A 23070-nucleotide genomic window follows, 5' to 3' on the forward strand; every position below is an offset into this window, starting at 1 on the left:
ATGATCAAACTATTGCTTGAGGTCCCTCCCAATCTTTGTACTGAAGTGGCTACAGAGAGCTTACCTGATTTGTTATATATACTGTCTTCTGGGTTGCTTACTTTTTAAATCACCGTAACTGCTTGCTCTCTGAGTGCATGTATAAACCTGAGAGTGTATCTGTGTGGCACAACACGGTGTGCAATAAATGAAATAACTCACTACGGGAAGCGATGCAGATGAATTGGCAGGATGGGATGGTTCGCCTTGCTGAGCAGCAGAGCTAATTGTTCAGGTTCTTGTTATTCAGGGCTACGTTGGAACAGCGCTGATAGGGAAACTGCACAACTGCGCTGCATTTTCACCGTTACATGACTTCAGCAAGATCGATGCGCGACAATCCTCTTATGCTGTGAAAGTCAGCGCTTGCTAAAATGGCCATCCCATTTCGGTGATTTGAGTAGCGTTTCTGCCTGTGCTGTGAGGACACACGTTAAGGGTGTTGGCTCGGGGTTCTTTGATAGCTGTCTGTAACTCTGTGGTCCACTGCTTTCGTTCAGTGTTTGCATATAGCAGTGGCTCTGCAGCTATGACTTGAAATGCTCAGTGTTGCACAGACGGCTATGGTATCTTATCCATGCAGCAGAACGGGCTCAATGGACATAAAAGTTTTTCTCTGCCTGTCACCGCTGTCATCTTTATGTTCTGCTCTCACACAGGCAGCTCGCCGGGCTATACCTGAAAGCCATCAGAAAATCCCAATGACCGTATTTTGTTAGTCATGAAATACCATCTATAAATTGCCTTCAGGGACTCTCCATCCAGATAACTAGCAGGGTCAGAATTTTCATTTACAGGATCCGGGCTTGCTGAAATAAGGGGAAGTCCCTGCACATACCATAACGCTGCCGCGGGTTTGACATGCCTGGAAGTTACACGCCGAGGCACGCAACTCGTGTGTAGGCTCTCCGCGTCCCCGCCGGCACCAACCCGCTCGGCGGGAGCCTTCACCGGGCAGGATTTGGGATGCGAGCCTCGAGCCCGGCCTGGGGGAAGCACAGCCAGGCGCCGCCCCGGCTCACCGGGCTGGCGTAGCCCGGGGCAGAGAAGCGGGCGGGGGGGCGGCACCGCGTCCCAAACGGGCTCGCCCCTCCGGCGCTTCCCGGGCCCCGCCTGCCCACGCTTCCAGCCCCGCCCCGCCCCGCGGGCAGCCCCTTCCCCTCAGCTGCCGGCGGCGGAGGCGGGGGGGGGGGGTGGGGAGGCGAGGCGAGGGCAACGCCGCCTCGCAGCTGCGGGGAGACGGCCCGCGGCGCGGGTCGAGCCGCAGATAAACCCGATCTCTGTACGCGGACGGCAGCAGCCCGCAGGGAGCGTGCGGCAGCGGCGGCGGAGAGGGCGCTTCCAGCCCCGCTGCGGCCGGGCCGCGCCGCGCCGGGCCCCTGGGCAGCCCTGGGGGCGCCGCCGCCGCCGCTGGGGGGCTCCCTCGGGCCAGGTGGCCGGGGCACAGCGCCCCCTGGCGGCCGGGCGCCGGCCCGGGCCCGGGCGCCGGCAGAAAGTGAAAGGCTCTCGGTGAAAAAGTCTGTGGAGTTTCGGGATTACGGTGAAGAAGCCGCTGCTTGCCCAGGCGCCTCTTCCTGCTGAAGCACGGGAGGAGAGCGCGCGCAAAGCCCCCGCTCCTGCGCGCCCGCCCGCCTGCACCTGTCAGAGGGTGCCCCTGAAAGCGAGGGGGCTCGGCGCGTTCCTGAGCCGCTGTGAGGCGAGCTTGTTGCAGGATTCGGGCCGAAGTAACCGAGTTTTTATTGTCAGATGAAAACAGAAAGTGCGTAAACCTCTTCCCAGCCTACCCGCTTCGGTTTATGACTTTTGGGAACGTGTTGAGCTTAATGACCTGCTTCAGATGATGCTGCCCGGCCTGCTGAAAGCAGCCCAAACCAGCACTGTTGTAAGAGAAAAATCGTCATTCCGATAGAAATTCCAGCAGCCTTGGTGTGACTAGCCTGGGTCTCTGGTTCATGTTGGCTTACCATCAAGGAGCCAAACTCCGTACGGCTTACTGCATGCAATGCTGTTTCAAATTAACTAAAGTATGAGAATCGCATCAAGATGATGCAAGATAGTCTCTAATGCAAGAAATATGTAAAGGTCTTGCACAAGCCATGTGCAAGGCTGCACATAACTGCATCTTTTTGGCACCGGTTCTGGCACTTGTCACTTGCTGACACAGTGCTGAGTTAATCTAAGAAGCAAAACACGTCATGTTTCAAAGAATTGTGCTTGTTGTTTGGAGGGTGGGAGAGGAAACGGAAAGGCCGGTTACACTTGGATATTAAGTGTTAATGCACTGTCTTATCTTTAGTCAGTGGGGAGAAGGAATGGAGCTGCTGTGCGTAAAGTGCATTTGAAAGCTTGTTTCACTTCCGCTTGGTGTTGCCTACTATCCAGCCAGCGAGTATCTGATTACTGCCTTTGAGCTATTCACAGGAGCCGATCTGGGGACGGTTTGATTGAGAAACATGTACTGGAAATACCACATTTCATAGAAGGAGATGGTGAATAGAAACCCTGCGTTTGGGCTCTATCTTATTTCTCGCTATCCATACTAGAAATGAAATAAGCCACAGCTCTGTGATTCAGTGTCGTGCTACTCATAGCATGCTCACAGTTCATGTTGAAGCAGTGGAAGCGCGATGCGTATATGTGAGTCTCTCTATGAGCTGGGCATTTCTGGGTTTGAGCGGACAAATTACGTGCAAGAACCAAGCTGCTCATGAGAGGGCTACGAAAAGACTAGATTGCAAGAACCGAATTTTGCCTTTTGTTGTATCTGTTGGACTCAGCCATCAGCTTCATTCATGCTGAAGTCTGTGTTACTCACGGCAGAAACATTCATCATTCGTGTTGCCTATGAAAAGAACGGATTCCAGATTATGTTCTTCCCCTCCAATTGTCCACTGTCCCTAATCTTTCCTTTCATTATCTTCATTCCTGTGGATGGTGACTGTGTTCCTTAGAGAAGTCAAGAGAGATGCAAGAAACCGTCGTCTTCCACCGGCTGCGTATGCTGATCTATGATTTATCAGAAGTGCAGGTATTTCAGGGAAATCCTCTTTCAGAATCATCTTCTGGGAATGTTAATTTCTGAGGGGGCCCTGAAATAATTCTTCTGTCTTTTTATATTTTTCTCTTACATTTTGTCTGCAGATTATGTTGCTGTTCATCTCTGTTCCTATTTAAAAAGCAGATGAATATATTTTCCTCTGCCTTAAATAGTCTCATAGCTTTTTGGCACAATTTCCCATCTTTACCAACTCAGGATTGTAGGATATAAACCCCGGAGCCAAACTTCAGTTTCTTGTATCATTTCATCCAATAAGCATCACTGGCACATCCCTGCAAGGGATGTTTGCAATCATTTGCCCTGTTTTTTTACTCTGGTAAAGTAATGTTCTGTGTTTTGCTCTATTAAGTAAATGGAGATTCATGACAGTAGAGCCAAAGAGAATCCTCTCGCCTCTCTTTATGAAGAAATATCTACCTCGGAGCTTTTTATGGAAAATGAATCCAGATTTTCTGAACTGATTGTTCACTTTCAATCTATGATTTTGGCTCTCTATCTGTCTGTGTAACCATCTAAAAGCTTACAGGCAGGAGAAAGCTGCTGATACATACTAGCAAGAAAATTACACCTACCTCTGGGAGATGAACTAAAACACAGACTTTCTAGATTAAAGTCCAGGTTGGTCAGAATTTCTTTGAAAGGCTGAAGGGCATAACTTTGCCTTGGTTTGTTTCTTAGCAGATTGATGCAAGATAAGGTAATAAGAAGCTTTGTATCTGTTGCAAGTCTTAAGAAGCTGACCTCAGGCTCAGTGCGCTGCTTGCTCCTTGCGAAACCTTACATTACAGGGGTTTGTTTGCCCATGTCCAGTGGGAACAGTTATATGGTGGTCAGAGTTTACTGAAAATTAAAACTGGCATCGTGGGGGAAAAAAAAAATAACAATAGGTGGTGGTTCTTTTAGTGCCAAGAGTTTGAAACAGACTGTTTATGACTTTTTTTTTATTGAGGGATTTTAATTTTTCTATTTAGAAACAAAACAGTTCTCACTCTTAGCAATTAAATGGTCCACTTAATGAGAATGTGTGGAATACTGTAGATTTCTCAGCAAGTTTCATGGGCTGGGCTTCCCATCCATTTAAAATAAGGAAAGTACTTTGTGATCAAGCCTTCCTGGTCCCCACTCATAAATAGGAATTGAAACAACTCTTTGTACCCTGCCTGTCTTTTTCTAGGCAGGATTTTAGCACTTCGAAGAATTGTCTATTACTTTGTATTTGTCCTCTGTTTGGTGGCATAAGAAAGCCACAAATTCATTTGTGGTTTCTAAGCAGTGTCTATTACGATGCGTACTGAGACAAGTTTAACAGTGACTTAAATCATGGTGTAATTTTCTCATTGTATGTAAATTATTCCTAAAAAAGGAGTATGTGATAAAGTGCAGTAACTTGAGCTCATTCAGCACTCAGCAAGCATGCAAAACAAGTGTAATAGAGATGTTGAAGAAGCAGCAGCATGGGAAGACAACCCATGTATTTGGGGAGAACTGTTTCATCTTAAACTCCCCTATTTGACAGTTACTCATGTCACCACAGGCTGGGCATTAGCTGCTACTGGAATAATTGTCATTAATGATGCACTCATCCTCTTGGCAGAAGCTATGGAGCGCACACGGAGTGCAGCAGCACTCGGAAGTGTGGCTGAGTTTGAAGGAACTGGTAAAAATGCTGGGTTGAGCTGGGAGTCTTGGGAGCTGCAGGAAAGAATCTGTTGATGGATGTGCTGGTGGTTTGTGTTTTGAGTAGGGAGGTGGGAGCCCAGAGTAGGAGAGGAAGCTAGGATGAGGCTAGAACTGAAAAAGAGCCAGAGAGGGGAAAACTGTAGTTTTCTAACTTGTAACACTGTAACACTTCCAAGTTTTGGTCATCCAGAAACAGAATGCAAGAGAAATGCTTTATTTCTCTCCTGGCCTTCAGCTTTCTCTGCCAGAACAGTTTTTGTGACTCTCTTGGGATGAGAGAGGTTTGTTGGGTTTTTTTTTTTTTTTCAGTTTAAAACTGTAGCTTACCTGCTGGGGAGGGTAGATACAATTGAGAGCTCAGAGAAAAAAAACTTATAACCCACTGTCACAATGCTTGTTACTGAGGCTGCTACTACCATTTATATTGTTGCTTTCTGCCATGAGGCAGATACTACTATATTCATTTTACAAGCCATTACATGTTAAATTTGTGCAGGTCGCTCTGCCCAGCACCTATCGGTGAACAGTTTATATTACCTGTAAGTTGATTCTCATCTTACATACTCTAAAGAACAACCACTGAAGTCAATGATTTGCTTCTCTTAGACACCAGGATTATAGTTTGTACCACTATAGTAATTGTTAAATTTGACCCATAAGGTTTTTGGAGATGCATATGCCTACCCTGCTTCTGAATTTAGCCCACTGCACTCCTACTAAGTAAAAGTCTGGAAGGGACAAAAAGAGACCGCCTTCTGAAATTTAATACACATCACACGTGTGGGGTGGTACAGAACAAGAACCACAGATTCCTCTGCCAGTCCTAGATCTTATAAAATCTAAACTCACCAAGGTTATTTTTAAATGTTTAACATGACTCTCAAAGGCACATACACATTTAACTTCTGTATCTTTTTAAAGTGCTATTTATTCTAATATATCACAGCTCTGGCAGTAATTTTGTGCTAATTGCTCAGAACAGTCTGAATGTTGGGGGATTATAAATTTAAGTATGACACTTACTGTGGGTGGTGGGTTGTGGTGGGGTTTTTTGTTTTTTTTTTTTTCAAATTTACACATATTGAATAGTCAACTAACCTGACATCATTGGGAGCTCAGGATGGTTGGTGACTGTCTGCTTCACTCCACAAGTGTGGATTTATTACCATGAGTCAGAGAAGTAGAATTACCTTTTCACGAGGTTGGAGTGATCTGTCTTTCCATATAAGATGCTACTATGGTAATGTTGGTCGTGTTACTAGGGTGACCTAAAAACATTAACCAAGTGTTTTACACAGAATTCATTTTAAAGGAAACTGAGCATTACCTTCTGTTCCCTTACTAATGCATATGCTTATCCATGCTTAGAAATACTCTTTAGTGCTTGAATTTTATTTCAAGAACTAAAGCACCGTAATAGTGCTTAAATCCCCAAAAGGATTTAAACACCATTAAGGTCACTATAATTCCAGATCTCTGCCTAACCCTAAATTTCTGTTCAGCTGGGCATGCACAAACTTCAGGATTCATCATATGCATCTTCATTCTGTGTGGTTGCGGAGACCCATAGCTCTAGCAATATGCTCTGAGTGGGAATCTGCCTGCCTGTCTGACCATCAGGATCTAATGTGGTGTTCATTCAGAGTGCACACATATTTGGGAGCTATGTGTGTACGTAGAAGACTCACTGAAGGGATTCATGCTCAAATGGTTCTTCCATGATGACTATGCAGATGGCACATGGCCAAGGCTGGGCTGTGGACACTGAAATCTCTCTTTAAAACCACAGGTTTCTTTATCAATGCGAGCAGGTGTTTTTTTGGTAGGAGGTCTTGTCCAGACCTTGCGACACTTATGTCCTTCTTTCATTCATGTGCACAGGAGTAGTACACTAATGTTTTCCTACTTTAAGAAACAGTCTGAAATGCCAGACATAACTGGATAGCCTCTCAGCAGCTAGGACACTGATTATACATCTGTGAGCAGCAGAACTAGAGGCTTGGCAAAGAGAATAGGATCCTATAGTGTATCCAGTGTCTGTGAACATTGAGTGAAGGGGTCAGTTATGAAAGAATCTAATTTTTTCTACTTTTGCTTGTGACAGATCAACTTTTAGATGGAAGCCAATTTCCACAATATAATAATTACATTGTTGTTTCTGAGCTAGTAGTGTCCAGAATGAGCTTCTCTGTGCTTTAGAAAATGGTCGCTAAACAACTGTTCCAACGATCATGAATGCTGGTAGGGCACTGTGCAAGCAATTTGGATCACGAGACAATTAAATGCATCTTAAAGTGCCTGGAAAAAATAATACTCCAAATGTGTTTAAATGATGGCACTATATTTTTGGGCCCTCTGACCATGTTTTACGTCCTTCTTCTCTGATGCATTTAATTGCTATCCATGGAAAGTATCGTTGTTACTCTGGAATTTAAATGTGTCATATGTGCCATAGTCATTACACTGGAGTTTCTAGGGAAGACAAAGATGAGAAACCAAACAAGAGGTTGATTCAAATCTATCCCCCTGCCTAGCCACTTACCATTTCCTTTACAATCACGCCAATCTCTTACATGCTTTTTTCATTGCACAGGTGCTTCTGCCACTTGAACGTGGCCTTGGGTATAGTGATGGATGCCTTAGGCAAATGTAGGATTGTACCTACACTTTCACGTGTCCCTCTGTCTCAGGAAACACTTGTGCCTTGACTCATTACTTCCTCCAGGTGGGCTTTGTGAGGCTTGATACTCATCTGTCTGAAATGAACACCTTTGGTTCCCAGACACACCCAGGGAATGAATGCCTGCAGCTCGTAGAGCCTGGGATTCAGTGACACAGTAAAAGGAATCCACTGTTTCTACCTCAAGGTGATGGGCTGATTGACTGCACCTGAAGGTCTCCTGTACAGAGGTACTTGAAGTTAAGACCTGACACTGCTCAGTGGTAGTTTTCTGTCTTGTTTTAGAGATGGTGCTAGAAGTACCGGCTGGTCATGAGCAGTGTTCCCCAGGACTCCATTTGGGGCCAGTCTTGTTTAATATCTTTATCAACGATCTGGATGAGGGGATTGAGTGCGCCCTCAGCAAGTTTGCAGATGACACCAAGCTGGGTGGGAGTGTCGATCTGCTGGAGGGTAGGATGGCCCTGCAGAGGGACCTGGACAGGCTGGATCGATGGGCTGAGGCCAACTGTATGAGGTTCAACAAGGCCAAGTGCCGGGTCCTGCACTTCGGTCACAACAACCCCATGCAACACTACAGGCTTGGGGAAGAGTGGCTGGAAAGCTGCCTGGCCGAGAAGGACCTGGGGGTGCTGGTTGACAGCTGGCTGAACATGAGCCAGCAGTGTGCCCAGGTGGCCAAGAAGGCCAACAGCGTCCTGGCTTGTGTTAGGAATATCGTGGCCAGCAGGAGCAGGGAGGCGATCATCCCCCTGTACTCAGCACTGGTGAGGCAGCACCTGGAATACCGTGTCCAGTTTTGGGCCCCTCAATACAAGAAGGACATTGAGGTGCTGGAGCGTGTTCAGAGAAGGGCAACGAAGCTGGTGAAGGCTCTGGAGCTCAGGCCTTATAAGGAGCGGCTGAGGGAACTGGGGTTGTTTAGTCTGGAGAAGAGGAGGCTGAGGGGAGACCTTATCGCTCTCTACAACTACCTGAAAGGAGGTTGCCGTGAGGTGGGTGTTGGTCTCTTCTCCCAAGTAGCTAGCAATAGGAGGAGAGGAAATGCGCTCAAGCTGCGCCAGGGGAGATTTAGATTGGATATTAGGAAAAATTTCTTCACAGAAAGGGTAGTCAAGCATTGGAACAGGCTGCCCAGAGAGGTGGTGGAGTCACCGTCCCTGGAAGTGTTCAAGATATGGGCAGACGTGGCACTCTGGGACATGGTTTAGTGGACATGGTGGTGTTGGGTTGATGATTGGACTGATGATCTTAGAGATCCTTTCCAACCCTAATGATTCCTAGTTTTACTTTCATTAAAAATAATCCAGCCACCAAGCCAGGAAACATGAAATTGCTACTCTACCCTTAATTGGTTTAGTGGTGGACTTGGTAGTGTTAGGTTAATGGTTGGACTGGATGATCTTAAAGGTCTTTTCCAACCTAAATGACTCTGTGATTCTCAAGCTCTCCCGTGTCTTGCAGAACTTCGAAATGGCGGTGTGGGAGAACATTACCATCAATGGGCAGCCCTGGGAGGTGACTTCAGATGACTCCAACCTGCAGAGTGGTATGCGTTGGTTTCCATTAATTTCCTGCTGGGTGGTTTTGGTTTGGTTTTCTTCTCTACCCTTAATTGGTTAGTGGTGGACTTGGTAATGTTAGGTTAATGGTTGGACTGGATGATCTTAAAGGTCTTTTCTAACCTAAATGATTCTATGATTCTAAGTAGTCATGTTGTGCTGGCTGCTTTTGCTGCTGTGGTCGCAGTGTCCAGGAGAACTGAGGAGCTGGAACTGCTTCTTCAGAAAGAAGATATGGTTCTTTGTTTAGTTTCTTGTTGTCTTTTTCTCATCTGTGGCTTCTGCCACGGTGACCTATTCTGGCCTAAGCAAGATCCCCTCTCAAACGTTTTTATGGAATTCTTGCCTGTGCTGAAGAGGACTTGGACATGTCTTGCAAAAAAGGACATTAGCTCTCACACTGATTGAAATCATTACCATTCAAAGCATTCATTTTCCCAAAGGCATCCATGACACCTTTTGTAATTTAGACCTCTATTTACAATATAATTGTTAATTATGTGATGCTGTGTACAGAAGGGTTAAAAGATGGAATTTTGGTGCATGGATGGACACTGGGTGAGAAGTAGATAGCCGAGGAATGCAGTTAGCACAAGAGACAGATAATTTATTGTTTGAAATGCTGGCCATAGAGCTAAAAAGATGAGAAATGTTAGGGAGGATGTGCAGCTGTGAAGATACAAGGTAAAGTTCACGATTTTGCTTGCTTTGCAAGCATCCTGTTATTGGCTTGAGCATAGACAATATGTGACTGCTGGATTATGGTAATATGCCGTGTGAACAAAGCCCATGAACCAATAGACGGGATGACTATGACGTGTGCAGCGCGTCTGGCCAGTGGGCGCACGCGCCATAGGCTCCCTTTGTTGCAACCGAGGTGTGTTTTCGGCACTCGCTGGCCACGTGTGTCAAAACCTGTTTCCTCTGCCATATAAATACCGGGATTTCCTGAAGAGGGGTGGGCAGGTGTACGGCGAGGTCACCATTGCCTCCGTGGGGACGCCCACGTAAAGCTGGCACCTACCGACCGCTGGGCTGAGCTCGCAGTGCAAGACAGCACAAGATTGTACGGATGGACCATCTTCCTCACAGTCCTCGGGTCGGTAAGACTATTGCTTTGCTAAATGCTTGTAGTGTAGTTAATAAAGTCTTTTGTGCTGCTAGATAGTCTGTGTGTGCGTGCCATTCTTTTCCCGGGAATCCTCGAAACCACTCTAAAACAGATGCCTCTGTGCTGCACAGACTTCTAGGTTTATTGCAGTCCCTTGCAAATCTTTTGGAACCCTAGGCGTGTGGATACCTGCTCATCTGAGATTGTAACTGCGGTTTTCTTCAGTAAATAGCTCCGCAATGAGACTATCTGTGAACTTATGTGCATGGGAGTAAGAATCCTAAGACTGTTTGTTGTGCATTGTGTGCAGACATTTTCTTAAAGGATTCTGTTTGTGTTATGTACAGAACTGTGCAAGTTACTCTACATGCAGAAGAGGACAAATGTGATATTATCTTACTTGGAAATAGTCACACAATTAGAAGATATTTCATCATTCATGTGTAAGATAGCAGAGTTGAACTTCTGCTTGCACTCTCAACAATGGCATTTCCTGCTTTTGAATACATATTTGGGCAATTTAATATTTGCTTTAGCTTCCTGTAGAATAGTTTCTCTTCTCTTTAAAGGAACTATTATGCTGTGTGCTATAAACCAGCTTTGGAACATTCTGTTCACTTGAGTAACGACTTCTAGAAAGATGGGAAGGGAAGGATCAGTGCACAGAGGGGTAGGAGTGTCAAAAACATTTTGAAGAAATTCAAATATAAGCAACAACAGATAAATGTAAAACAGTGCTACTTGCTGGTTTTTGCTAGATGCAGAGGGGCATGGTATTACTTGAAAGGCAGGGGGTTTTTTAATAGCAAGAGAAAGGAAAGATTAGTTCTAAGGATTTTTTTTATTGTTCTTATTTGAACGTAATACTGGTAACCTTTCAGAATTAGCACTGATAACTGGTTTGTCTAGTCCCCCTTTCCTCTGTCTATGGATGGTTTTGCTGTCAGCAGGGGAATGTGATATGGCCAAACCTTGATGCTCAAAAATCCTGTTTAAAAAAGACCCCCCATGCACAAACAAACAAACCAGAACATTTGTTTCTAAACATGAAATGTTAACAGTCTAATGCATTAAATTTTATTTATTTTCTCTTGGTTTCTGAACTTCTTAGTGTACACAAGTAATTTCTAAAGCTTTCCCTACAGTCATGAGGAATGAGTTTCTCACCCCATCACATGTATTTCAGATCTGGGGCTTTGAGAATGCATGATAAAACCACAGGGATTAGCTACAAATGTGGGATTTACAAGCCCTGCGTGATTCAGTTTTGATGGTAATAGTAGATTAAAACAAGAGGAGAAGTTCTCACCACGCCAGCATCTGAGGGCTATGCTTATCCAAGCCAGGCAAGAAAGGATCCCTGTTGTAGCTCCACTCCATTCAGTAGAGGGACTATTGTATACTCAGTTTTTCCCAACTAATCTCTCTTGTTCTGCTCTCAACTATTAATCAACAAATTGTCAATGGATTGAGAATTTTGACTGCAGGAGCTGTTTGCATAAAGGCATCCAAGGCACACATACTCTTCCGTCACAGAAAAATGTGTCTTCTGGGTGTCCAGAAAAACTCTGAGCTAGTCTAGTTCTACATGTGGGTAATTCTGTATATAAAATAAATCCTTTGGAATCAGGTAAATTTGCCAAATGCTATCTTTTCTGCTTACATTCCAAAATAGCCTGTAACTCTACTGTAACTCAGGTAACTGAAATTGTATTTGTTTTCTTCAGAGGAGTTTTTTCCTCTTCTAATGTATATTTGACTCATAGATTGTTTACACCCATGGTGTCACTATTGCTGTCAAAGGCAAAAAGCAGGGGGGACGGGTCAGGGAACAGGGAACAACCTACCAACACAAAAAGCCCCAAAACCCCACAACAAAACTTTTTTTTTTTTTTTTTTTTTTTTTTTAACAAAATCAGCTGAATGTATTCCTGGGTTTGAGTGGAGTGCCATTTATTACAGGTGTTTTGGATTAATTTACTTGAATGTAAGCGGTAATCACATGGCAATAAAATACCTTTGTTCAGTAGCTTTCTGGTGACTCAGCACAGTTTTGAACAAGTCTTGTGAAGATCCACAAAGACACAGTCTTCAAAAGTAAGATATTTTATTTTTCTTGGGATGAAAGAATGGCACTGCTATAGCTTTTTATTTGCGATAAACTCTCAAAAGAAGGCTACTGTTAGATAATTTTTAATACTGTACTACTTTATAATTGAGAAAAGAATCATGACACTTTTCCTTTGATGTCAAAATACGTAGAAAGGAAGGTTGTTATTCCTGTCTTCCAGATGGAGAAATTGAGGCATTGGGTGGTTTGTGTGTTTAAGTCACACAGCATGGCAGGGATTAAAATCTGGCAATTATATGAGTACCTGTGTTACGACTCCTTAATGCCACATAAACACTTGGAGTGGCCGACAGACTTTAAAAGTTCCAAATGTGATTGAAGATGATGAAGACCCTGTTGTAGGGCACATTCAGGAGATGGCACTAAGGGCAGAAGAAGCCTGTCACAGCCAAGCTGAGAGAATAGAGTAGCTACAGGAATTGAATTAAATGCTAAATCATCCTTCGGCTATATTAGTAATAATTAGCCTGTTAGAGAGTCTAGTACCAACTGATGATCAGGGTACAAAGGGAACACTTGGAAAGCTGAGAAGCTGAAGGAATAGAGGTTATTACCCAACCAGAACCCTCTTCAGGATGGGGCAAAGGGAATGAAACCAGCAGAGGATCTGTCTGAAACTGAAGTGACTATGGGTGGAGTTTTAGAGAAAAATCAGCACTAACCAATTGAGTTTTCACCAAAAGCTCAAAGAAAACAGAAAGAGAAAATTACTGAAATACTAAAAATGTGCAACTCTCTCACTGTCACTTTTGGCAAATGGGTCGCCAACCTTTACGAAAGGTTCCAGGAGGATCCAGGAAACTAAACTTGCCTGTCAGATTACAGACTTAAATGGGAATTAAGATAAAGGAACTATGAATCCGTAGGTACCTAGATAAATACAGTCTACTTGAAGAGAGTCAGTATGGCTTTCATAAAATGAAATTCAGGCTTACAGATGCATCTGGAGTTCTTTGAAAGGGTCAACAAGATGTGTGGATCAGAGAGATTCAGTAGATGTAGTTTATGGAGACTTCTAAAGATATTTCAGTAAATTCCCTCACCAAAGATTTTTGAATAAACCAAATAGCTATGAATAGAGAAAATGCAGATGTATGCATAAAGACTTGATTAAAAGGTAGAAAAGAGAGTAGGAGTAAATGATGAACTCTCTTAGTCGGGGCAGGCCACCCAGTGGAGTTCCACAGGAACATGTGCTGGGACCTGCACAGCTCAACATTTTGAGAAATGATCTGGTAAGAGGGTGAGTAGCATAGCAAGAAAACTGACGATGGTACAAAATTACTCGGGATAGTAAGGAGGGCAGTTTAAGAAGATTTGCAGGAAGACTATATTTACAGTTCAGGAATCAAAATGGCAGATAAAATTCAATGCAAGTAAACACAAGGTAATGCATGTAGGGAAAATTGAACCTGGCATCATATATGAAATGTTGTGTTTGAATTTACCATTACTACTCAGGAGAAAGATTTTAGCATTGTGATAGATCATTGCATTGCATCAGACTTAATGCTTGGCAGTCATCTAAAATGCAAACCAAATTTCTGGAATTATTAGGAAAGGGACAGTGAACATCAAGACCCCACTGTATTAACCCATGGCTTGACCACACCTTGAAAACTGTGTGTAGTTATGGTCCCTTTATCTTAAACTACTGGAAAAGCCACAGTTTTCCAGAAAGACTGGGTAACAGGAATGATCAAGGATGTAAAATGGCTAAAAAATAAAAAAGTGACTGGATAGGCTAGGACTCTGTCTTGAAAAAGAAACAACACACCAAAGCATAAAATCGTGTGGCATGGAGAAGATGGATAGGTGTTCACACTTCCAATTCAAGAATGAAGGGCTGTCAAGTAGAGTTATGGGGAACAGGGTCAAAAGAAAAGGAACTGTTTTCTTCTTCTAAGTGGTGATAGCCCTATGGAACTTGCCACCAAAAGTTACTGCAGATGCTGGTACTGTGGATGAGAAACTGGTCAAGTACTTGAAGGAAAGATCTATGGAAGGCTGCTATGTGAAGGAATCATGTCAATCTTGTGTGACTCATGAGCTGAAAATAATCAGAATGTGGGAAAGCACCAAGAGGAAGCATACTTGCCCTGTTCTTATTCTTCCTTGGACAGCTGTTTTTGATCACTGCTGTAGAAAGAAAACTGGGCTGGGTGAACCTTTGGTCTGAAGTGGTGGAGCCGTTTAGTTGGGAATGCAAGCAGCTACTCAACGGGCAGCTACGTGACATATGCTAACCTGAGGAGCTGAACAATACCCGAGCTGGCTTTAAATGAGCTACCTCAGATGCCAGTAGCAGCCTGTCCTCTGGCTGCACGGAGAGCTCATCCTCTCCGTAGCATCAATTAGCCTGTGCTGAGTTTCTTGCTGTCATCACTGGGATGTTCCCAGTACTAAGCTAGCTTATAGAAAAGTATTGCCATACTACACTACTATTTGCTGTGTGGGCATACCCACTGTCTAATTGGGCATGGTGGTGCGCCAATTATTTTGGCAGAGTCTACAAATATGACGTTGCTAAATTCTCAAAAGCAGAAAAAAAAAAAAAAAAAGGATTCCAGCTTCAACTCTCAGTTTGTTTCCATTTTCTATTTATTCATTTTGCAGGTCTAATAACTTCTCTGAGTGTCAGCTCTAGTACACTTAGCTTGGGGTCTGAAAATTGTTAGATTTTTTTTGTTGTTGTTTATGCATCACTGTCAGCAATAGTAAAGACCTGCAGCCAGAACTGATGCTGTATAGATTCCAGTGTATTCTCTTTTAACTGTGATGGCTTTGAAGAACTAATAGCACTGAAAATTAGTAAATAACTATTTTTATCACTGAAGTCAGCAGTTCTGACTCAGACTGTCCACTAAGGAAATGATCTTTGAGTAACAGGATTTTTTAAAAATATTGTCACTCTTTAATTCCTTTTTAAAGTGTAGTTAAGATATTATAGAAATGAAAATATTATATTGGTGTCATTACAAACTAATGAAGAATGTTACTAAGTGCTTACGTAAATTAATATTAGTGCACATTTTAATCATGTGATTCTCAGGGTCTCCAGCTGGGGGCACTGGGCAAACATAGAAACATGGCAACGGCCAGCATGAATGAGGCTTGTACCTGGTCCAGTATTTTGCTGAAGTGGAAAAAAAAAACCACCAAACAAGAAAAATGGATGTGAGATACAGTTGTCATTCTGGATTTAGGAGGCTTTTTTAAGTTGAAGTAGATTTTGTTTTCAAAACTCTTTTGCTACTAACAAACAATTGTACTGTTTTATTTTTATTACCCATTAATCATCCAGTTTCTTTTGCAAAACTAAGAATCAGTGATTTTTAAAACCATCCCCTTAGTCAATAACTTCAAATTCTGATAGGCCCAAGTAGAAAAGTTATTGTAAGTTTAAATTTGTTTCCGTTCAGTTTCATTAAACGATTCCAGCCTATTGTAAATCATTGGCTCTACCTACTTTCACTATTGCTGTTTGTTCATTTGCATCAAGGGAAGAGCTAGAAAAAAGTAGAAGATGCTCCTTATTAGTGTACAGTGTAAAGCCCAGCATGCTTTAAAGTCTGCATGAGCCTGTACAAACACAAATTTAGCACCTAAAACAAGACCTAAGGAGAAGATATGATGTATTATTTTGTTCAAGGAGTAGCAATTATGCTATTAGGAATATGTTATAGAGACCAATGGTAGTTTCATGGTTTCAAGTCATACCATTTAAAGGAAATATAAAATACCAGGTCAGGAATTCATAGCCCTAATCTTGTTGACAAGGTTTTCTAAAACAGGCCAGGCAGATGATTTATAAATTTACCAAATTAGAAGTGAATCAGGTATTCAAAAGTAAAATTTGATAGCAGCTACAGGACAATGCATGAAAGGGTGAGTATACGTACTGGGACTGCACATCTGTAAATGGGTATACCAATAAGGAAAGTAAGCATTCAGCATTGCTAGGCTCATAGTAGCCTAGATCTAGTTAAAAATACCAGTTGGAAGGAAGATTTTGCAATAGTGCAATGGATTTCCTGGTCCCTGGAGCTCCTGGCTTTCTAGCTGACCTCTGTATTACAAGTTATGACTGCTTGCAAAGGATTGAAGCCAAAAGTTTTAGTCCACATCACCGGCTGTCAAAACACAGGGACTTTTGTCTGGGTGTAGATACTTAGTTTTGGAAAGGCAAGACAGAACATTTTGTTCATCTTTCCTCATGCTTCTCCATACACACACACCCACACACACCAACACACAGACACACAGAGAAACAAACCAAAGCCCTAAACATGCTATACTACTTTAGTATCTTCCATGTAACCATAGAAAACAATCTATAAATATTAAAGCTTCACAGCAGCAAAAGCATTAAACCCATTAAGTAGTCAGAAAGCTGAAATAACTATCAGCTGGTCGGTTGCAAGGTTAGGAAAGGTTCAGGAGTTCTAATTTCCAGTCCTTTAATCTAAGCCCTAGACCACAAATAAGAAATTAGCCTGGAATTCATGATCAACCTTGAAATAATAAAACTCTGTTTATACCTTGACAAGCAGTGAACAGTACCCATTTCACTTTATAAGACGCTTATTGTTGCAAACCTATAAAACATGTTTGTTTTTTTAACGTCTCAGTGGTGTTTTAAGAAAATGAAGTTGCTCCTGGACCTTGAAACTTAGAATGAACTAAATGACACGTGAATAAATATATATTAATTCTTTTTTATTAAAGTATCAAAACAAACTTGAGAATAGAAAACAAACTGCTTTTAATGCATTTTAAAGGTTCTCCTGAATAAAGTATACTCTCAGAAAACTCATGCAACATACTGCTCCTGTCTAGTTGTTTAAACATTTTTTTCCTGGGCACAGTCAAATGAACTTGAGTACCATCATTTCTAGAGCAGCGTGCAGGAGCACGCATGCACACACACGCACATACAAGCAGTAGAAAGCAGCTATGATGGCACATATAAAGAAATAAAAATAGATTATCTTCTGACAATAGTAGTGGTACCATATTAACATTTGGCATGCTAAGTAAATAACATCAAGCAACAAAAGCATGACGCCTGCGTCACCAGTGATACCGTTAAAAGCAACCATATAAATTCCCTAAGGGAGACACATGAATTCTGTCACTATATTCTAGTCTCTGTGGTAACACTTTATAACAGTATACGAGGCAGTTTCGTCTGCTGGTATTTGATGCACAAAAGGCAAAGCCAAGTTGTATGATAGCAGGATGATACCTTGCTTTTGTATTGCCACATTACAGAAGTCAAATACCAACGAACATAGTTTGACAAGTTTATTGTAACACACTTCATGTATATCCATTCTCTGATAAACAGCTGGCCCAATTCCCTGTGGAACTTGCCCTCTAAGCCAGGGAAGTCGCAGCAGAGAGTCCAAACTCTGCCTACCAGACATGAATAAAACTCTGAAGTCAATGGAAGCTCCTTCCAACATACAGAAAGACAATGGATTCTCAGGACAGAATCAGACCTTGTATGTCGCCTTTGTAATACATTCACTTTTTCAGATACATGAAGTACATATCTTTCTTTAAAATGCGATATAGGACATTACAATATATCCAGATCTTAGGAAAATGTACTAAGAAGTTCTGTTGCAGAATATAACGATCATATAAGGATCAGGTATGATATCTGATAGACTCATCTGGGCCTTGTAGGGTAAGAAGCTTATGGCTGAGGTATCTTTAATTTTAGCCTTTAGAACAAACCCACAATTTCAACACTGCATAACTGGTGTAAAATATTATGTACTGTAAGCTCCATTCTTATTGTCTGCTTCACTTAAACTGTGACATTGAGCAGCTAGACACCACTGATGGAGGTACAGAACTTTGGAAGGTATAATCTCTGCACCCAATCATTCAAGATACTCAGTGCCTCATCTGTGGAAAAGATGAAGGATAAGTGTTTTCAATAGTAGTGTCTCCAATACAACTGGTGAAGTTTAGGAATATATAATATTAAACACCAAGAGATAGAAGTAAAAAGACAGCGCAACACTTGTGTTTTCAGTTTTATCTTGCTCGCAGTATTTATTAACTTTACTCGTTATGATATTAGTGATAAATAAGGATAATATTTTCTTTTACAAAAAATTGTAAGGATATATTTTATAGGATTAAACAATCTGAGAATTTCATAGAAACATCAGAATTTAAACACTCATAGCTCCAACTGTTTTGTCCAGCAGCTCTTCTACCAGTTCAAACACATCTATGGTTAGTATTTAATAAAAAAATAAAACCAGCTATTCACTACATCAAAACTCTTGCCTCCTTTAGATTCTAAGTAACACTTCTGATTGACTGTAGTTGCCACCCAAACGTAAAATAAAAGTAGCTGCGATCATAATTTTTCCCTCTGAATGACCTGACAAAAGGAAGTGATCCCAACCAGGATGGAAAAAGCTTTGTCAAGCTCTTATGCTTATAAGACCCATCTGCATAAGCAGGCCCACTGAAGTCCACGGAATCTCTTCCGTGAAGGTTAATAGCATGAAATAAGGCTTGTAGGATTAGATCCTAGATGATTTTTTTTTTTTTTAAACTTTTCATGATTCATGAGCCTGGGATTCGGTCCTGCAGTTCTTCACTCAGGCAAAACCTGTATCAATGTCCCTCCACAGTTAGTTTCCTCTTTCCAGTGGGTTCAAGTCACTGAGTGGTGGTACAAGTTGCTCTTCAGCAATTCAAGGAAAAATTGTAGTCCCCAAAGGATAGTAGGTGGGGTTCCAGCTCATAAAATACAAACTTAGCTACACGGACATTTTGCAAGAAACATTTCTTTGTCACAGCTACTAGACTTTTCAAATTCAGTCTCTGAGATGAGTCATTGAAAAAACCCACACAAGTGTTGTGAAAAAAAAATGACAAAGCTTAGTTGGAACTAAAGGCTTTTTGTGTGTTTGTGTCTGTGTGTGTGTGTTAGGTTAGAATGCAACATTACGTATCAGTACATTCTGCCAGAAACCATCCTCCTGGAAACTTCAAAACTTTAAAAATACTCTCAGTCTGCTTTCCCTACCAGCAACAAGGAAAAGTAGCGTCCATCCAGCGCAGCTGTCTGTACCACGTGCATCATTGGAACTCATAGTGTTCTAGCACAAACGTCATGAGTGCAGATACTGTGTACTAGCAGAGAGCTAAAACTTCTGAAGCTGTTGTCTGTAGCTCCTAGGAACAGCAAGTATGACAGGTGCAAAACCTATATTTGAGGCAGAAGACTCTTCAATTTGATTGAGACCAGATCTTCCAAGGGAAAGAATTGCTGTCAAGCCAAAATGATTCTTTCCGCTTACGAAAGCAATCTGCCCTTCCTAAAGGCTCTTGACTAATAGAATCCTACACATTATGTCAGATCCTCCGTGGATTCTGGTAGTTGTTAAAAACACTATCAATATTTCCATGTTTCCCATACCGCTTAACCTTGTAATGTGCCTTCTTTGATCTGTTGAATAAAAAGATTCCTTTCATCTTCAGGTGTCCTTCCATTTTGTGCCCGAACTATACAAGTGGGCCTGTGAAGATTTAGCATGTATATCAAATGTTGCTTCTCATTCTTTAGCTCTTCGATCTGGGCTTTTAATTCTGCATTGATAGTTTCCAGCTTTTCTGATTCCTAGTCACGAAGAACAGACACAACTATTAGACTGAGCAGTTCAAATAGTTAATTGCAATGTTTATCTAATAGTCGCAGTCTTTTATTGGTGGGAAAGCATATGGCTAGAGGAGAAAGAAATTGCATGTTCTTAAGTGTCCTGTAATGATGAAACTATACATCCCCCAGTTGATAATTGTCTAAAAGCCAGATTGACAGTTACCTTCTTTGGCCTGTAGAGAAGTGTAACGGAAGTTGAAAAGCCAAATTCAGACTTGTATTCACTTACAATGACAGGTATCCAAAGCATTATTGCTATCTTCTGCAAAATTACTCTGAACTTTTGAGGTCAAAAATTGACCCAAAATTATCTACACTTCTTATTAACTCCCTGGAACATCATGTCACATATCTGTAAACCCACATTAAGCTAACAAAGTAAGGACATGGCTTTTTTCCCCTCACCACTGGATACAGGAACGAAGACAGGCCTGCTGCTGCTGTAGTATAGTTTTCTATCACGGCAGAGCAGGTGAAGACACTACTGGGGTCTTAGGACAGAGGCTTCAGGGCTAAGCTACTATGCCACTCATCTCATAAAGAAGTCAGAGATTACTTGTCAGTGTTTGTAGGCTCTTGCTCTCCCCAATGTCTCTTATATGAAATGAGATTTTACTTTTTTTGTGTTCAGTGTACACATTCAAATCCGTATTATCCCCATAGACAAGACTGGTCAAAGAAACTGTCATCTCTTTTCACTCTTACCATGCTTTGACTTTTTTTCAGTTTTAACCAGGTTTGATTTCATATCTATAGCATGTTCATTTTTTTATAACTCATGTTTTACAGGGTTTTGGGTGACATCTTTCTGTATTTCCTAACATGACAGTGCCCTTGTGCTCTCTGTTTAGATCCTGGCAGGATGACAGACTAAGAACAATTCAAGCCAGTCACTTACTTTCTGCAAACATTCTGTTTTTTCCTTCTTTTTGTTTCGACACTTTGCAGCAGCGATTTTGTTCCTTTCCCTTCTTCGCTTTTTTCTTTCATCCTCTTCAGGAGAAAACTATCCCATAAAAACAGATAGACACAATCCGTAAGATGTCATAAATACTCAACATGTATTTTGATAACTTCTGCATTTTTAAAAGCAACATGGATAGCGTTGTCAGTGCTCACATCATAAGGATGCGAATCTGACCTTGCCTGCCATACAGTAAAATGGTAGTAACTCCATTGTAATTGTCAATCAAAACCTGACTGGAGTTTGGATGGATGTAATCCATGTGATGGCTCATTTTAAAGTCAATGGTACTCAAAAAACTTGCCAAGCGTCTCCCCAGGCTGACTCCCACACCTCCATCTCTCCTCCATTTCCCAAGGAGGAAAAGGAGCAAGGGGCAGGGGGAGCAGAGCGGAGGATATGGCATGAACGAGGCACTGAGAATGCAGCGAACTAAAGGCGGCACTGAAAAGGGGATATCAACACACTCCTTCAAGCTTTGTTTTGTTTCCCATGGAGGCTCAGATCAAGGTGTAGCTATTTCCCTAACTTAAGCTACTTCTCCACTTCCTAAGAGAAATGTTTTTCACAGAGGCTATTACCTTAAAGTAAAAGCCTAGTGTGCACATAGCTCAGCCGTGTCTACCTCAGCATAGCCCATGTGGGTCCTACCGCACTCTCCTCTCTGAAGTAAAGCTGCAGTAACTTATTCCAAGTTCAGCCACAAGTAAGCAGGGAAACTAGATTAGCGCTTGCTCTGATCTCTGTAAAACATTGTCCTTAGTTCATAATCAAAAATAAAATATCCAACTATAGGCCTCAATGGAAATGAGAAATACCAGAGGGTTTCCCAGAAGCACTTAACAGAAAGCCAAGAGCAGGCTTAAAAGGATCAAGTATGGTGGAGAGGGTTGTCTGATATAATTACTGGTCTTGTGGTGAAATTTTATTAGAGAATTAATCATTCATGCGGAAATGCTGTTTAAAAAGTCATACCTCTGTTTTCATGATTGATGTTTCAACTGGCCTTTCAGAAAGAGTCACCGTGTCCAATGTAGAAGACATCCTGTGGGACTGACGCTTATTCTGAATGGCGAACCTCAGTTCCTCTTTCACCAGTGGGGTTAAATTTGTGAAATCATCAAACCCCAGTGACCCTGCAGGGGACAAAGTGGGAACAATTGCGGAGGCGCTGACTTCTAATGCAGATACCTGGCCTGAGTGTTGGACCATCATTTTGCTGAAAGGTAAAAAGAGATAATAATAATAGTCTTTCAACAACTTTAGAAAGGCAAATAATATCTCCTAGAGGTACATTTCTTAATGTGACATAATACAGTATTTCTTGCATTGCTTCAGTCCCCATTCCCCACCTACCCAAATCTCTCACTAGAGTCAAGCAGTTAAGAGTTTGGTCACTGGTAAAAACTTCTACTTCAGCTTAAGTTCAAGTTGGTATTTAAAAATAATAATAGTATTAGCACATCACACAATATCTAGGTCTTTCTGAAAATATGGAAAAAAAAATTGTGTATGTATACTTCAAAGTTTTAAACTGGTAATGTGTGGCAAATGAGAACTGAGTGAATAGAAAGAGAAAGAGAATAAGGAAAAAAAATCAGAAAGCAAAGAAATATTATTATTATTTAAAGCACAGAAGGCGTTTAAGAGTATCTCCATCCTCCTTCATACCACCACAAAATTCCAGCTTCAAGCGGACAGAGCGTACCTGGATCTCAACTACATTTAGGCAAAGCTCAAAGAGTTCTTCTAGGAGCTGAAGTCTGCTAACCCGGACAGAATCTGTCACCAAATTATCACGCTCAGTTTTACACAGAGTTGTAGATCTGGCTACAAACTCCCAAAAAACAGTTCACAGTAAGAGCTGGCACAAAGGTAAAAGTCTATACACACTCTGGGGCTTCAAAGCACAGGCTGAGTTGGAGGGATTGAGTCATGAAAAACGTGAAGCTGTTTGTTTCATTCCTTTGCTCTTGTAAAATCCGAAACTGTCCTCACGTGCCCTCAACAAGAGGTTTGAAATTCTTAAATATTTATGGTCAGATCTCCTGCTGATATAAAACAGTGTGACTGAAGAGACTTCAGGGGAATTATGCAAATGGACACCCACAGAGGAGCCTCATTTCTAGTAGTTTTCCTAACAAAATGAACC

The 23070-nt window shown here is 41.9% G+C and overlaps 1 protein-coding gene across 1 annotated transcript; it reads right to left on the reverse strand.

Moving 5' to 3' along the window:
• Positions 1 to 19717: 19717 nt before the first annotated feature.
• On the reverse strand, positions 19718 to 22133 carry ATF3 (activating transcription factor 3). The gene is made up of 3 exons (XM_009479998.1): positions 21894 to 22133; positions 20853 to 20960; positions 19718 to 19915 (listed from the first exon to the last, which is right to left on the reverse strand). The coding sequence occupies exons 1-3, from the start codon at positions 22131 to 22133 to the stop codon at positions 19718 to 19720; spliced, it is 546 nt and encodes a 181-aa protein (XP_009478273.1).
• Between the last annotated feature and the right edge of the window lie 937 nt (positions 22134 to 23070).

Source organism: Pelecanus crispus, chromosome 3 (genome assembly GCF_030463565.1).
Source record: "Pelecanus crispus isolate bPelCri1 chromosome 3, bPelCri1.pri, whole genome shotgun sequence".
Lineage (NCBI taxonomy): Eukaryota > Metazoa > Chordata > Aves > Pelecaniformes > Pelecanidae > Pelecanus > Pelecanus crispus.

Bases quoted from the DNA above. Each gene is read 5' to 3' on its own strand.
- ATF3 (XM_009479998.1), bottom strand. From the start codon at position 22,133: ATGATGGTCCAACACTCAGGCCAGGTATCTGCATTAGAAGTCAGCGCC. The intron at 20,961-21,893 runs GTATGACTTTTT...TTTATGGGATAG, and splicing joins CATCAATCATGAAAACAGAG to TTTTCTCCTGAAGAGGATGA. The intron at 19,916-20,852 runs GTAAGTGACTGG...CTTCGTGACTAG, and splicing joins AAACAGAATGTTTGCAGAAA to GAATCAGAAAAGCTGGAAAC.